The 16916-nt window shown below is 51.1% G+C and overlaps 3 protein-coding genes across 3 annotated transcripts in view; 1 reads left to right on the top strand and 2 right to left on the bottom strand.

Annotated features, from left to right (window-relative positions):
- Nucleotides 1–818: 818 nt before the first annotated feature.
- Fen1 (flap structure-specific endonuclease 1) lies at nt 819–6244 on the bottom strand. Its single transcript, XM_005063851.4, has 2 exons — nt 6006–6244; nt 819–2742 (listed from the first exon to the last, which is right to left on the bottom strand). Exon 2 carries the CDS (start codon nt 2721–2723, stop codon nt 1581–1583), a length of 1143 nt encoding a protein of 380 aa, XP_005063908.1. The 5' UTR covers nt 2724–2742; nt 6006–6244; the 3' UTR covers nt 819–1580.
- A 111-nt stretch (nt 6245–6355) lies between these two features.
- On the top strand, nt 6356–10172 carry Tmem258 (transmembrane protein 258). Its single transcript, XM_005063850.4, has 4 exons — nt 6356–6554; nt 8576–8685; nt 9469–9605; nt 10068–10172. The coding sequence occupies exons 1-3, from the start codon at nt 6552–6554 to the stop codon at nt 9593–9595; spliced, it is 240 nt and encodes a 79-aa protein (XP_005063907.1). The 5' UTR covers nt 6356–6551; the 3' UTR covers nt 9596–9605; nt 10068–10172.
- A 582-nt stretch (nt 10173–10754) lies between these two features.
- Myrf (myelin regulatory factor) overlaps nt 10755–16916 on the bottom strand; it is a 31487-nt gene continuing 25325 nt past the window's right edge. Inside the window, 6 exon segments of the mRNA XM_013114476.3 lie at nt 10755–12900; nt 13040–13114; nt 14150–14255; nt 14716–14790; nt 15005–15107; nt 16612–16863. Coding sequence (XP_012969930.2) covers nt 12820–12900; nt 13040–13114; nt 14150–14255; nt 14716–14790; nt 15005–15107; nt 16612–16863 — 692 coding nt within the window. The 3' untranslated portion in view covers nt 10755–12819.

Here is a 16916-nt window from a genome sequence, read left to right as displayed (position 1 = left end):
TTACCTGGGCACCCTCACTCTCCTTGAGGCCCTCCTACTTCTTTGTGAGTCTTCATGCAGACTGAAGACCAGCTGAAACATTCCTTGTGGACTCAACTGCGGAATTCTTGGCCTTTTCACCAGATACCCAGTGCTAGACTAGCTGGACCACAACCTGTAAGCCCCTCTAATGAAGCCCTTTCAAGATACATAACTCATTATTACTCGGTTCCTCTAGAGAATTCTAATGCACCCGTACTCTAAAACTTGCAAACATTTATCCTGAACCTGAAATCTCAATAGGAGCAAGGTTTCTTGTTTTTGTTTTTTTGGGTTTTTTTGGTTTTTCGAGACAGGGTTTCTCTGTGGCTTTGGAGGCTGTCCTGGAACTAGCTCTTGTAGACCAGGCTGGTCTCAAACTCACAAAGATCCGCCTGTCTCTGCCTCCCAAGTGCTGGGATTAAAGGCGTGCGCCACCAACGCCCGGTGGAGCAATGTTTCTAAATGGCATCTGTTCACCAAGCAGCAAAACAAACTGCCCGGATGCTATGTGAAAGTCTAAGTTACAAGACTGTCCAAAGGGACCCCTTTATCTCACAGACTAGGAGGAACAAGTGAAATTCAAACTCCTAAAATACAAAAGGCTAACCATAGCTGCTGTGCCCACATTACATGGTATATGGCGCCACCTTGTGGTCACTCTTAAACAAATCACTTGTTAACCAGGTAATCCCAGCCTGTCATCTAATTTTGGTAGCAAAAGGAGATCATTACATTCTACAGGAACCGGAAGCACTAAGGGTGTTTTCAAATATCCTCAAAGAACACCACACTCTGGCCACTTTTGTAATTTTATTGATTTTTTTCTCTTCATATCTTTTAAAACAGAAATAGCACATGAACAACAGCTTCTTCTCCCAAAACCTCAATTGATTGCCTCAGAAAGGCCATCTTGCGGCTACAGGTCAGTGGTATGCTTGCTTGCTTTGCCCTGGGTTCAATTCCCAGCACTGGAGAGGGGAATGGGACAGAAACAAAACTACAATTCAAAACCTAAAACACTGCTTTTTCACTGCCCTGAAAAGTTACTGTAGATGCACCAGATAGCAAGTTCAGGTTTCTGCCCACAAGACACAGCCAGTCAGCCAGCCTCCTCTGCTTGCCCCTTCTCTTTGCAGCTCTTCCATCAGCAAAGCCTGCGCTGAGGGCTGTCTTTCAGGTTAGAGAAATCAGAAAGAGCAGTCAAGGTCTACAGGCATCTCCCATCCACCAGCTGGCCAGCCAGGAAATTATCTCCCCACACTCCCACCCCAAGCCATCTTTATCTCCTCCTTCCTTTAAAATGTGCTTCTTTCAGTTTCACAGAACAATGGATGCAGTGTCCATTAACCTGCCTGAGAAGTGGTTTGAGTCTGATATCATTCCTGAGCTAAAAATGAGGAAAAGCAAAAGCTGTGGCCTTCCTGCCACAAACCAAATAAGAAAGCAAGGCTCTGAGGGCAGTTCTGGGAAGAAGTGGACTCTTCCAAAAGAGGAGTGTTCTAGCTGAGGGCACAAAGCAGACATCCTAGGTCAGGGGACAATGGAGGGGGAGGACACGTTTATTTCCCCCTTTTGAACTTCCCAGCTCCCCCAGTCTTTGCTTTCTTCTTAGCAGGCCCCTTGGGTTCTGGCTCCTTGCGCTTAGCTGAGGAGAGTGAGCCAGTCACCTTGAAGAAATCATCTAGGCGGCCCTGGGTGCTGCCCTGGCGGCTCTTACTCAGCCGCTTGACCCCACTGCGAATTCGCTCCTCAGAAAACTGCTTTTCACCACACATGAATTTGACCAACTCTTCTTCATTTGGCTCGCTCCACTTCAGCTCCACAGACTCTGGGTCCAGCACCTCAGGCTCCAGGAAGAGCTGCTGAGCTTCCTTGTGGAGCCAGTTTTCTGGAACAGGATACTTGTTGGGATCCAGCCGCCGCACGATCTCCTCAATGCTCTTATGCTTCTGGATGAGGTCCACAGCCCGCTTGGGCCCGATGCCCCGGATACTCTCACAGTAGTCACTACCCAGCAGGATGCACAGATCTACAAACTGCTCCTGGTTCAGACCCAGCTCCTGCAGGACTCGGCTCAGGTGGAACTCTTGGATGGGCAGCTTCTTGGCCTCACTGGCAGTCAGATGTCGCATTAGTACGGGACTGCCGAAAGTGAGGCAGTCCATGTCCTCGGTGGCTGCAGCGTAAACTTTGCCAGCTTTCACCAGGGCCGCGCAGCTGGCCTCTGCCTCGCTGGGTGCATCAAGGTATGGGATGCCCATGAGACTCAGCAGATGTTTGCACTCATCGTTGTGTTGCTTGGTGACCTTCACCAGCCGCTTTGTGAACTTTTCCACCTCCTCCTCCACCCCAGCCTCCTGAGCCTGTTGTAGCTGCCTCTCGGCTTCAGCTCGCCTCTCACTGCGTTTGGCCAGCTCACCTGACTTCAGCTGTGGTGGTTTGCCATCAAAGACATATACAGGCTTGATGCCATTTTCCATCATGCGGATGGTCCGATAGAACATGCCCATCAGGTGGCTGGTGGTCTCCCCCTCCTCATTCTGCAGCACATCCCCACCCTGACGAACAGCAATCAGGAACTGGTAGATACTCATGGAGGCATCAATGGCCACCTTGCGACCGAAGTAGCTCTTGATGTCATTTTCCCGGATGGCACTGGGAGCCACATCGGCAATTAGTTTGGCAAGGCCTTGAATTCCCATGGCAACACGGGAGCGATGGCTAAAGCAAAGAAAGACAAGTAAGAGGTAGATCACGGAGGGCAAAAGAACAGAGGTTGGAACTGGCAGCACTCACAAGTTTAATTTCATGTTTAACCAAATTTAACGTGAAAACAGGACTCCAGGTCCGCAAAGCAGATGATGCAAAGGTAAACAAGATGCATCACTCTCAAGACATCTACAATGCACCAATTAGCGAGCAGGCCTCCTAAGTATCAGGAGCTGATCTGGGTGCTTAGGGGAACAAGACCCTGGATGTTCTTGAATAACTTAAGGGCTCTGAGTAACACAACGGCACAATCTGTCACACAAAGAATGATTTCAACTTTCAACTGCATCAAGGATCATAGAAAATAAGAATGCTTGGCTTAGCCTGAAGGACCCTGAGATCATAAAGGCAGAAATGAGCCCTCAAGAGCATGTAAATACCAGCTACGCAAATATGGCTATGTCTGATTTGTTTCTCTACAGACATCTAACTGATGTAGCACCCCGAAGGACACAGTTCTGACTGAGGATCAGGAGACCATCTCACATACTGCTATCCCTCCCCCCTTCAGCATCTCCCCCAGCACCTGGAGTTTGTTTTTAGTAGGATGCTGGAGGAGTTTTAAGTCCTCCTCTTTGTACTTCCTCCCCACCACTAAGTCTGAAACATGAACTTTATGACCCCACCACTGGTCCTGAATTAAGGGTTGGCAAGCTGACAGCCCAATACTGTAATTCTGTCATTCAAGACTTCCATCAAATTGCTCCTAGGGCAGTGTTTCCAAAATTACACTCACAACTTTCACCCCTTCCAACTGAAATAGAATTTTCCTCCACTTAATATTTGTATTTAAATGGACTTTAAAGAAAATAAAACAAAAAAAGGGAGGCAAATGCCTTTGCTGGAGGGTGGGGTAGGGGTGCTGAGAAAGGGATTCTTTGAGTAGCCTCGTAAGTCCTGGAGTTCTGCAGACCAGGCTGGCCTCGAATTTATAGATCTGCCTGCATCTGCCTCTCACGTGCTGGGATTAAAGACATGCACACTATGCCTGGCTTTTAAAGATTTTCTCGTTTTGTTTTGTTTTGTGACAGGATTTCTCTGTGTAACCTCCTTGGCTGCCCTAGAACACGCTCTGTCGACTAGGCTGGCCTCAAACTTACAGATATGTTTGTCTCTGCCTCCCGAGGGCTGGGATTAAAGGTGTGCACCACTGTTGGACAATGACACATGCCTATTTAATACCAGCACTTGGAAGGCAGAGACAAGGAGATCTGAGTTCCAAGCCAGCCTAGTCTATATAGCAAGCTCCAGGCCAGCCAGAGTTAGAGTAAGACAATGTCTCAAAAAACAAACACTCGGCCGGGCGGTGGTGGCGCACGCCTTTAATCCCAGCACTCGGGAGGCAGAGGCCGGGCTGGACCGACAGCCTCCAAAACAATACAGAGAAGCCCTGTCTCATAAAACCAAAAAACCAAACAAACAAACAAAAACACTCAAGTTGGAAAGAGAATCCATCTTAAGCAAAAATATCTGCATGTGTCGGGCAGTGGTCTAGGGGACAGTCTGGTCTACAAAGCCAGTTCCAGGACAGTCAGAGTACACACAGAGAAATCCTGGGGGGGGGTTGCATCTATCAGTCATATTTTAATGTGTTAAATGTATAACAAAAGGATTTTCTAATACATAATTTACTAGGATCATCTTGCTTGTCCAATGATAGTGTTTCCACACAAGAAGAAAATCCTATCAGGCAGGCAGTGGTAGTGCACAGGCAGATTTCTGTGCATTCGAGGCCAGCCTGGTCTACAAAGTGAGTTCCAGGTCAGCCAGGGCTGTTATACAGAGAAACCCTGTTTCAAAAAACGAGAGAGAGCGAGAGAGCGAGAGCGAGAGCAAGAGCGAGAGAGAGCGAGAGAGAGCGAGAGAGAGCGAGAGAGAGAGCGAGAGCGAGAGCGAGGAGAGAGAGAGAGCACCAGCACCCACCCTATCTTATCAATTCTTCTAATTGTTCCCAATCTTACTCCATGGCACCTTCTCTGAAGTCTAAGTGACATTTATGCTCCCTCCCGCCCCTGCGTCCAAACACTCCGTGCCCATGGCACCATAATCTACCAGTGCAGTACGGAAGCCTGATGAAAAGCCCTGCCTCTCTTTCGCTCCGCTGTGTGTGCGTCCTGCCTGCCATCCTTCCTCACTTCTCCCTGGGCCGTATCATTGTGGTTCCCCCAAGAATACAAGCAGCAAAAGTCCAGCCTCAGGCTGAGGGTTATAGCTCACTGGTGCAGCAGCTTTGCCTAGCAAGGCTCAAGTCCCACGCTGAATCCCCAGCACCGGAAGCAAATAAAAAGCCCAGCTCTGAATCCAGCCAGCACCCGTGAAACCACTTGATGTGTGCTGTGTATAAGCACGGGGACTGACCTGGGGTCTCACCCGTGCTAGTGCTAGCAAGTGAGTGCTCTACACTGAGCCCCACCCTCAGCTCTGTGAAACACAGTTAAGTCACTTCTGTCTGGCCAACGCCAGGTGGAAAGCGCACATCACCAGACCCTGCGCCGATGACCCCCACCCAGTCCTCTGACTCATGCCTCACTGCTTTGCTAGGACGAGCATCAAGCCTGCCTGTCCTGATGTCTCAGTCCCGCCGCCACAGGACGTTCCAGATAGCAGAGCCTTAAATGAAAGGGCTGCAGGGAGGATAAAAGCCCCCTGCCCAGGAGTCAACTGGTCAACCCTCGTTTCAACTGGGCCCCACTGCTCTTAGCCGTCTTTCAGACTTCCCTTACCCAGAAATGTCCTGAGGGCTTTTCCAACACCTCCCTCAGCCAGGAATATCAGAAAGCAGTGTCTAGGGAGGCTGCAGAGATGGCTCAGAGGTTAAGAGAATTGGCTGTTCTTCCAGAAGACCCGGGTTCAATTCCCGGGCAGCTCATACCTGTCTGTAACTCCAGTCCCAGAGTCTCTGACACCCTCACACAGACCAACATGCAGACAAAGCCCCATAAAATTATAAGAAAGAAACCATCCTGTACAAAAAAAAAAAAAAGGAGGAAGAAATAAGAAAGGAAAGCAAGCAGTATATTAGGAGATCTTGGACCCATCTCCTAGGAGGTACGAAACCTCACAAGGGCCCTCGGAGAAACTGAGGTAAACCTATATCCTTGCTAGTCGTCTTCCTCTCGCAGTACCCCGCAGACTCAGGCAGGAAATGGGACTGAACAAGTCGTTTCTAGTGTTTCTCGCATGGGGCCGTAGTCCTCGCGGGGGATGGTTATTACCTTCTTCCTACCGGTGAGGAGAGAGGCTCCCAGCAGCGCGAATGGTCAAGGCCGGGGCCGCCTGCTGCTGCCCTCGCGGTACTCGTCGCTCTCTGAGTCGCTTCCGCGAGGCCTCAGCAGCTAGCGGTGGTCCGGCGTTCACGGAGTCCGCAAAACAGTCTCTTCTGTTGTTGAGCCGAAGCCCTTTCCACCTTCGCCGCCTTCCAAAGCCCGCGCTCCGGTCACGTGACCCGCCCTCCGCGAACAGCCTCCTGGGAAATATAGTGCAGTCTTCGCCACTTCAGACCACAGCTTTCATAGGGGACCTTATTTCCGGGAAAACGGATTAAAACAGAGACCCTGCACTACCCTCTCCCATATTCCGACCCCATGCCACTCACGTAGGTCTTCAGAGACCCAGTTACCGTTACACCTGAAACCGCGGGACTACAAGTCCCACAATGCCACGTGCGAGGGGCCACCTCCCCTTCCTGTTACTCAACGCGCTTGCTCTTGCCGACGTGTTCTTCCGGTGGTGGACCGGTGGTTTATCGTGTGCGGGGCAAAATGGTGAGATGGTGGGAGTTGCGGACAGGGTTGTGGGCCAGGACTCCTGGGTGCCCGGTCCACAGGGTTCTTCCGCCGAGTCCTCAGCGACCCTGGGCGGGTCACTGCCGGAGCCCATGTTTAGTTGGGGGACGGGGAAAGCAAGCCCCTTGCCTTGGATTTCTCCGACTGAGGTTTCCAGATATTGTTGATCATAAGGCTGAGGGGCGTGGGGTGCACTTTGAATACCTTCGCGCTTTTATTTCTCTTTCCTATGACCAGTTATCGCTATCTGGAAAGTTTCCCTTGCTGAATTCATCCCCCTTGGATACATGTCATTTCCTGCGAAACACTTGCAACTCTCGTAGGCGCTTGTCTGTTTTTGGGCTCTTACAGTCTCTATATACTTCTTGCCACACTTAGTGGACTTCTCTTTTATCTGCCACGCCTCCTAGTGACCGCCATCTGACGTGCATCTAGTTCTGGGGTGATGTCTATTCATCTTTGTGTTCTTGTTGCCAAACACTGGGCCTGCAATTGGAGGCTTCATAAATGGCAGCAATTGTCTTTGGCTTTTCCAGGGGGGCAAGGGGGACATAATTGTTTACTGAATTGAACTCCTGTGTCTCTTAGAACAATGGGTTCAGTTTACTTTTCTGGAGTTGTTATGTTCTGGACTTTAGAGGCACTGGCTGGCAAGTGACAATGGAAGTTAACATTTGTACAGAACTTTACGTTTATAGTCCTTTCAGGCATTATCTCATAATCCTCTCTATAGCCTTAGGAAGGAAACAAATACCTATTGAGCAGTTACTCCATGTCAGGCAGCAAGCTAGATGTGTCAACGTTGGTTTTCTTTCTCCAGTCCTGCATCAGATCTGTGAAACTAATACTTGTTAGAACTACTTGACTCAAACTCCAGTGATTCGGTAAAGTCACAATCATCACAGTTGTCTTCTGCCAGGAGACCCTTGTGGTCCCCTCCTAATGCAGTGCAAAGAGTGCTCGCTCTTGGATTAGAACTCGGGGTTCTGCGGATTAGCCTAGACTTTGACCTCCTGCACAAACCAGGGATTTAGAGTCTGGACACAAGTCCAAAAGCAATGGAAATTGTGGACAAGCTTTTTCTTCATGTGTTTTTTCTCCAGACAGATCCATGATTGTCTTAGTGATGATTGGCTAGAAACTCCTAAGAACCATTCATCTCTATCCCTTCCTGTGCCTGAGCCTCTGACTCAGCTGCTCTTCTTATCGCACCAAAGGGAAGGCTGCTGCCTCCATGCTTTTTTGTTTTTCTCCCAAGACCTCATGCGTGCTGTGCACGTGCTCCACTACAAAGCCTGCCACATCCCTACTTGAAGGTGTGACTGTAAGGCTGAGGAGAAGGTTCAGTGGGTGTGGTGGGCAAGCCAAAAACCTGACTTTGGATCCTCGAACCCACATTATGTTTTTAAAGCCAGATGTGGTAATCCCAGAACTCTTATAGCAAGATGGAAAATGGAACCAGAATTGCTCAGAAGCCTGGGGGCCAACTAACCTGGAGTGCTTGTCACAGTGACCAAAACAAAACAAAAAACCCAAGAGAGACCTTGCCTCAGACACGGCAGATGGTGACTCAGGAAACTGTCCTGTAACTGCCTCACAAATCTAAAGGAACTGGAAAGGGAGGCTCACCCGCAAATGGTCCAGCAAGTGAACGCCCCTGATGCAAGCCTGGTGGCTTGAGGTCAGTCCTAGGGTCCACATGGTGAGGAGAAAACCAACTTTTGCAAGTTGGCGTCTGACCTCCCCATGCACTTGATGGTACCTGCACCCACGCACGCAGAGTAGATAAGCGTATAGAATTTAAAGATGGCATACGCAGACATACAGAGAGAGATACAGACACACATACAAAATTATTGTAATTTCCCTTCCCAGAGTGAATTACTTGAAGGAGTTCTGCATTTCCCAGGCTGAAATGTGCCTCTAACAGTTTCAGTATAAAATGGCTGCTCCAGGGTCTCCCCAGATTGAAACTAAAATTGATCTCCTTTCTTCCCTAGGAGCTCGAGGCCATGAGTCGGTACACCAGCCCGGTCAACCCGGCTGTTTTCCCACACTTGACTGTGGTACTTCTGGCCATCGGCATGTTCTTCACTGCCTGGTTCTTCGTGTATCCTTTTACTGAACAGCCAGGGAACCAGAATTAGTGACCTAAGAACTGAGGGAGAAACCACATTGGGTAACTGTACCCTGCTACTTTTTTTCCTTTGAGGTGGGGTTGAGACAAGGTGAGTCTAGGAGAAGGCTGGTGATGCCCAAGACAGGCCATGGCTTGTTTTCCAACTTGGTGAGCTCAGTTTGCTCGAGACTTCGAGCTAAGGTCCAAAAGGTGGCTTGTTGGTATTTTCTTCTGAAACAAGGTCTCACAGCAGACATGGCTGACCTGAAACTCAGTGCTGGCATTACAGGTGTGTACCACTACACCCAGCAGAAGGGTGATTTAAGGGGTGTGCTGGTGTCAGAGAGTCTGGTGCCTAGTCTTAGATCTACCATGAGTGAGATATGATTAGAGGTGATTGACTGTGGGTTTCTTTTCCTCATGGGCGTTAGAGGTATGGTATGGAGCATCAGAGCCTATGTTATCTCTTGGGTCCCTCTGTCTGCACGGAGCCAGACAAGCTTCCCAGAAAACCCTTAGTCTATGTTTCCCCATGTTGATAATCCTAGACAGCTTTTTTCTCTTATCTTGCTCCATCACTCTCTCTTTTTTGTTTGTTTGTTTTTTGAGACAGGGTTTCTTTGTGTATCCCTGGCTGTCCTGGAACTATCTCTGTAGACCAGGCTAACCTTGAACTCACAGAGATCTGCTTGCCCCTGCTTCCCGAGTGCTGGGATTAAAGGCATGCGTCACTGCCGTCCAGCTCTCATTACCTCTCCTTAACAGTCTTCCCAGTTACGAGGTCACCTCCACCAAGTACACACGTGACATTTACAAGGAACTCCTCATCTCTTTGGTGGCCTCACTCTTCATGGGCTTTGGAGTCCTCTTCCTCCTGCTCTGGGTTGGCATCTATGTATGAGTTCCCAAGGGTAAGAGCTGTAACAAGATGGTACATGCCTGAAGAAGCCTCCTACAGCCATATCAGTGGGCCCCCTCTCTCCCCTGGTTCATGGGGATAGAAACACTGGGGCACATCAGGACCCTCGCCGCACCCCTCATGGGGAGTTGAGCCAAGTGTGGCCTGGTGTGTCAGTTCTGAGTTCTCTACATTACTCAAACCTCACTCAAGCTTTGGGGTGTACTTGGTAGGGATGTAGTGAGGGCTACCTATGTTTTTACATCTGCATCCTTTCAAGTCATACCAATGACTTGGAAAGGGTCTGGGAATTAAAACAGATTAGCACCAAGCAAGTTACTGAAGGTCAGTTCTAGTGACCCATCTTCAGTGGATTGTTCTGTTAGCTGCCCTTGCCCAAGGAGATTAGGGCTAAAGGGAGGAAATGTAGAAGAAGATCATTGGTCTCATTCTTAATTCTGCTTTTCTCTTCCAGGTACCCACCAGGCAGCTTCACCAAGTCCCTGCTTTTGTAAATTAATTTTTTACCATTGCTACAAGTGTCCCACCTGCTGTTTACAATAAAGGCAAATGTGTGACAGACCTGCCTCAAGTCCGTTCTGCAGTGCGGGGGGGGTTGGGGAGATGGACGGACGGACAACACGGTGACAGACCTGGGTTTCTTGACTAAAGTCCTGCCTTTTCCACTTCTTAGCTGCCTTTCACCAGTACCTGAAGCTGGGGATTTGTGTTCTCCTCATGGGGGCTGTTCAGTGTCATCCTGTCATCACTTTGAAGCCCACCTGTGGATAGGAAGGTCCAGGCCTGTTTCTATGTTGTTTTCAAACCCTTCTCTAGGGCCCAGCAGCAGTCACTTTTACTCTGGGCCAGTCTCCTGAACTCAGCCACCCTTCTCTGGGCTGTGGTCCTCTAGGCTCAACCTGGTCCCTTAGATGGATTCTTGCTCTGTGGGCAGCAATGGCTTCGTGGAGGTTTGCTTGAGGTGTGTGGCCAGTCCAATCCTCGAAACCAAGAATGAGGGGCATGAAGATACAGAGTGGCTCTGTATCCTGGTGTGGAGGCCAGGATATTCAAGGCCTCTCAGAAACTAGATTCTAGCCGGCTTGGCCTGAGGTGACTTCCCTCCCGCCAGAAGAATCCCAAGAAGACACCAGGTTGCAAGTTCAGATACAAAGCAGTATTTATACATTTATTTATATATGTATATTTACTTCAGAAAAAAAGGACAGTTTCGGGGACAGGAAGCAAGTAGGCCTAGTGGCTTCTCTCTGCCTTCCTTAGAGTCAGAGTGAGTACATGATAAATAGGAGTCAGAGCTCAGGGCAGTTAACGGGAAGGGAGACACTATGAACACAGGCCACTAAGGGGTACATCTTGGGCACGGGTCTGTGCTGGGGGGGCCTATGTACAGCTTAAAGCAAGGGGGAGAATAGCCCAGTGGCTATACAAACACACCAGAAGGGAGAGAGAAGAGAGGGCCAGCCAGGCTGTCAGCTTCCAACCTGTGGCCCTTTTACCTTCCCCTAAGCCCTTTTATACTTGGGGCTTAAGGCAACTTTGGTCCAAGGTTAACCCCCTCAAGCAGCTTGGAGCCCAAATTTGGCCCCAACTCACAGAGAACCTCTCCCCAGGCATGCAAACAGGCAGCTGCCAGTGGACCTAGGCTTGCTGTGTCTAGATGGACTCCAGGGGATAGCGGAGGGTCACTTTCCAGTTAAGGACTGAGGGGTCACAGTCCAAGAACACTTCCTCCTCTGGTGAGGGAGCTCCAGCGTGCTACTAAAAGCAGTGGGGCTGGGCAGTCAAAGTAAGGCACTGTGGGAGGGCAGAACAGGGTGGTTTAGGGCGGCACGGCCTGATGTGGGGGTCATGATTCCTATGGCAGAGTGAAGGGTAAGTGCTTTGACATCCATGGCAGAACCCACAGTTGGCAGGCTCCTCAGACTCAACTCCCTCTACAAAGGCCTCCAATTTAGAGCGGAGAATGGGAGGTTGGAAAAGGCAAGGCCTGCTGTCAAAGGGTCAGAATACCACTGCTGAACCCATGACATGTGACTATGGTGGCAGCACTCCTTTCAGGAGCCTGCATGTGACCTCAGGATGCTGTAGGTGCTACCAAGAAATGCTGAAGCTGTTACCTGCGTAGTCTTCTAACTCAAACCCACTACTCTCCTAGGGGCGGAAGAGGCAAAGATGGGGCCCACCAAGCATGGAGTCAAGCCTGGAGAGAGGAACTTTGATCTGGGGGGACCAGATCTTCCTGTCTACTAGTGTCCCTCTAAGTGAGGCCCACTCAACTTTCCTGCACCTTCCTATTCCTTGCTGCCCTGGTTTAAGTGCATTTAGTAATTACATCATTAATAAAAGTTATCTGCATCCACCTTCCAGTGGAAACCAGCCTATTGCTTGCAGGGATTCCTGCTCCTCTGCTCAGAGAATGATGGTGTCACCAACTCCATCATGAGCTTGGGAAACTCCCAGGATACTCGAGGCTGGGGGTCCAGGGCTTACTTGGCCTTTCGCCCCCACTGGTTCAGGTCTGTGAGGGTGGTTCCATCAGGCACCAGCAGACTTAAGACGCAAGGTCAGCTTCTCCAGCCATCCAGGGCTGGCCCATACTGCCTTGGGAAGTCTTAGGAGCCAAGTGCTCCCAGGGAGAACTCTCCTGAACCAACCGCATTAAAGCTTAGAAATCCAGGTCTAGTGTAACAGTCAAACCCCAGAAAGTCTACTACCAAGCTGTCCGTCCTGGGAACAGCATAAAGGGTGAGAGTTATTAGCTCTCCATGGACTCATGTGGTCCAGCTAGGTGTTACAGGTCTGGGTCCAACCCCCACGGGTCTTCTCTCCAACACAGCTCAGAAGGGAAGGCAAGGAGAGTTGGGAGTGGACAAGTCAGGGCCATAGCTTCCCCTCGCCTACAGGACCCTTGCACCCAGCCTTCCAGCAACCATATTAAGACAGCCATAAATTGGTCCTGTGTGCTGCCCCAAGGAGGTGGCCAGAAGGAAGGCTCAGGATGCTGGTCACTCTAGCCCCTCTATGCTGTGTGAGGGTGGCCAGCTTGGCCAGCAGCTCCAGTGTGAAGATTTCCAGTCTCCCCAGTCAAGGGGAGGCAGTGAAGAGCAGAGAGCTGGCCTGCAGCAGACTCCAGTGTAACACATTTGCATCCAGTGTTGAGGGCCCAGGGACCCAGTCCGGGCTGTGGCATTGCCTCAGGCGGCTGCTCAGTCACACAGGCGGTAGAAGTGGAAGTAGTAGTCTGTGGCTGGCTGGATGACGGCCTCTGAGCTGCAGTTGGCCTGACCCTGTGTAGAAGGGATGTGAGGATGGGTGAGGTAGCTGCCCCCAGCCCTACAACACTTTGCAAAGGCCCTTATTCTCCCAAGTCCCATGCTACGTAGAAGCACCCTCTGCCTCTGTGAGCATGTGGGCCTATGTGCTCACCAGCAATGCCACCCGGAAGTGGTATGTGAATTCACGGAAGGACAGGATGGTTACTGGCCACCGATGAGAGGTGCCCTGGAGAGAGAAGGGAGAGAGAGGTCAGGGCCGCCTTAGCCCTAACCAGCATTCCGCTCACCACGGTCATCACAGCCCAGGGTGAGCACACTCCACTCAGAGAGCAGGGTAGCCACCTCCGCAGACTGCCTTCCCTAGCCCTGGTCTACCTGTATCTTGCAGCTCCTTGTGCTCTAGGCTTGTGCGAGTATCTCATTAACCCTGTCCACAACTGCAGTGTGACGCATGTAATGCTGCTGCTCCTGTCTGCGCCTCACAGACAGGAAACAGTCACTTGCCTCCTTCAAGATTCACATGTGGCAGAGCTGGGTTCAACCCCAGGTTTGCACGGGGGCCGTGAACAGCTTACCTGTCTTACCTGAGACTTTAACTGGGCCTCTGTTGTGTGGGTTTAGACCAGAGCCCCATTGCTAAAAGTGACTCATTGGCTGCCCCTCTATTCTTAAGTGCCCCTTCCTCTCTGTAAGGTCATGGATTTCCCTTGGGACCCTCATCTACTCCCTCCTCGGCTCAAGGTATCTTATGCATGTCTTCTCTCCCTCCCGAGAACAGATTCTTAGAAGCACAGGGAAGAAGACAAGAGAGGCCTTAACAAATACTTGTTGAAAAACACAAGTGAGCAAAAATCACCATGAGCTGGGCTGCAACAGGACCTCAGAGCAGCTTTCCACCTTGAGCCCTGGGCTCTTCTAACATCCTCTGTCAATCACTGCCCCGCCCTCAGTATGAGTGCTGTGGACTCCACACTTGCCTCCGGGGGCATGGGGGTGGGGAGCTCAGCTCTGCCATCAGTGGGCACTATGTGTCCATCCCAGATCAGTCCCTATGAACTTTCCTCCCATGGCCACTGTCACAGTGTCACATCCAACAGAGAATGGATGAAGACTGCCACACATGACTGCTCCCCCAGACACAGCCCAGCTGGATGTGTTCCACAGACACCCTTGCCCTCTGCTTTCCTTCATTTGGTGATCACTATGCAGAGAAGGGGGAGGTCTGAGACCTAGCCAGCCCGCAGCTTCCCACTTGCCCTACCTGGGTGTCCTCATGGGGGTGGAAGCTCTGCAAAAAGGCCCCCTCCTCACAGGGCTCCTCCTTTGATGTCAGGCTGCACAATACCACGGACACAGGGGTGGAGGAACTAGGAAATAGACAGGTTAATGGATACAGGGGTGGAGGAACTAGGAAATAGACAGGTTAATGGACACAGGGGTGGAGGAACTAGGAAATAGACAGGTTAATGGACACAGGGATGGAGGAACTAGGAAATAGACAGGTTAATGGGATGGGTTCCCGTCTGAGTAGCTGTAGCTCCCCTGTCGCCCATACAGCCCAGTCCTACCCAAGACTTCACAAAGCCTGAGAACCACACAGAATAGTCCAGGGCTTGGAATGGAGGAAACCTCTCCCACCATCCCATGTAGTCCCAGTGAGGCAGAGTCTTACAGCAACTTAACCCCAAGCAGCAGTGTCTCTCTGCAGCCCTTCCCCAGGCAGCCTGGGCCCTCCGTGTAAAAAAATGCAAGGAACACTCCGCTTTGACATTTCTGAAGCTCTGGAGGCTTCCTCATGGCCCCTCCCTCCCCCACACCAGCACTCACTTCATCTGTAGGGTCAGGCTGAGGTGCAGTGGGGTGCTGCTGCTGACAGGGATGTGGTAGGTGAAGTTTCCAAGCCTAAAGGGGCAAGGACGGTACCTCAGCAAGGCTGCTTTGCCAGTCTCCCTTTATCGTCCTCAGCCTTCTGCACTGAAGCCCTTGGGGGCCTGGAAAGGGGCTGCCCCAACTTGTGGGAAAAGTTCTTCCCCAAAGGGACAAGATTTCAGCATCCAAGCTGCTTGGACTCTAAGCATCCAAGCTGCTTGGAGTGACAGGAGGGAGCCCAGCCTACCTGCAGGCATCCTCTGGGGCACAGTACTGGGAAGTAATAGGCATGGAGGTCTCCAGCAGCTGGATGGAGCTCAGGGATGGCACAGGGGCTGTGAGAAGAGAGGCTGTTGGGCAGTGAGGAAGGGAGCCAGGTGGAGTGTAAATGACAACCCTCTAGGACGTTCACTCACACCGCAGTGGGAGTAAGAGTTCTTTCCAGATGTTAGGATCACACCACACCCTTTTCCCAGCTGCCCCAGAGCCAGCTAGTTCCCATGAGCCTGAGTTCTGTCTCCACAGAACCAAGACACTCAGAAGCAGGTAGAGGTCTTTCCCAGACCAGCGAGGTACAGGAACCCCTTTGCGGGCCTCTGCTCCCGGCCACACACATTTCTTCTGGGCTCAGCGGTGGTCACCCTGGCAGCCAGAAACCAGCCATGGAAGGGTAGAAGAGCAGCACACACATCTGGAGCTGCCTCCAGCATGTGGCCTTCATTAAGCAAACCCATCACTGAGGTGTAGCATGCAGTGGGGAGTTGAGGATGTATGTTCATTTCGATATCTTGGGCTCGCTGCTGCCTAGTCGTTTATCCCGGGAAGTGGGAACATTTGCTTGACCTAGTACATTTTCAGTTCTTTATGGTATAAGCTATAAACTCAAGGTCTCCAGCACCACCCACAATACCCTGTGAAGCCACCTGGTACAGACAGGATGACCACCTTCTCAGGCAAACCCCAGATGTCTTCCAAAGACGGCTCAATGTCACCTCCTCTAGGAAGACCTCTCTGGTTGCTTCCCTCCTTGGTCGTCCTAGACTAAGTTCCCTCCCTACTCCTGGGGACCCATCACTTTGAGGTGTCTTCACCTCTGCACACAGGCAGAGCCATGCATGTCTCAAGCACCCACGGAGCTGAGGTGAGCTCCCCACCCTTGGGGTTGCCCCACCACTCTGAACGTCTATCTGTCTGCACGGTCACAAAGTCAAAGTGAGGAAGCCCACACCTCAGTGTGGGGTCACTGGTTAAGGCTTGGGGAGCCTAAGGGACACACAAGTCAGCCCGAAGGAACACTTTGGTGCTAAAAGAGCTCTAAGTTAAAACGAAAGATCTGAGGTTAAGGTCCTGGCACCTCACCCTCTCTACCCTGGCACAAAGGCAAAGGAAACATAATCTGCAATTTGGCAAAGTAGAGGCAGAATTTTAGCCTCACTGCCTTTGGGCTATATATATGACCCTTCACCTAAGCCTCTGGTTCATCATCTGAACCATGGCAACAGTACCTTCTTCCTTTTGTCTGAAACAAAGTCTCTCATTAGCTGGAACTTCGTCAAGTAGGCTAGGCTAGCTGTCCAGTGAGGTCCAGGGATCTGTCTGTCTCTGCGTCCTTCTTGCTATCACTGGGATTATGTGTGTACCACCACACTTGGTTCGTTCTAGGGATCAAACTCTGGTCTTCATGCTTCCAAAGCAAGTGCTATCTACCGAGCTATCTTCCCGTCCGTGTTGTGAGGACTAAATGGCGTGACCTACAAGAGGCCTGTGGCCTGATTACCAGTGTCTGCTCACTGACAGTTCTGTGCCCAGGCACACAGCCGCTGGGCTGCTTTGAGGTGTTGGAGGGGCAAGTACCTAGCTGGCCCTGGGTCTGAGTGAGTTGGGCAGAGCTTGGGCTGGGTTGAGGGGCCCCTCTGCGGGCACGACTGTGGAGACCGAGGCTGGGGCTGTTCTTGGTCTTGCTCTGCCCCCCAGGAAAGGGGACCACAGGACTGGCTAGAGGTTCCAGGCTCTTGGAGTGCTTGGGATAGCCGATGCCATTAGCTGAAATGCCCCAGGACTTGGCTCTGATGTTGGTGACTGGCAGCGGGGCCATCTGGCTGGGGCCTATAGACAGAAGCAAGGATACACTGAGAAAAGGGGAACAGCCGGCCTCCTGT

This window comes from Mesocricetus auratus, unplaced genomic scaffold, assembly GCF_017639785.1.
Source record: "Mesocricetus auratus isolate SY011 unplaced genomic scaffold, BCM_Maur_2.0 Super-Scaffold_4256, whole genome shotgun sequence".
Classification (NCBI taxonomy): domain Eukaryota; kingdom Metazoa; phylum Chordata; class Mammalia; order Rodentia; family Cricetidae; genus Mesocricetus; species Mesocricetus auratus.
The sequence above is the reverse complement of the archived record's forward strand: the minus strand, read 5'-3'. Positions and strand labels throughout refer to the sequence as shown.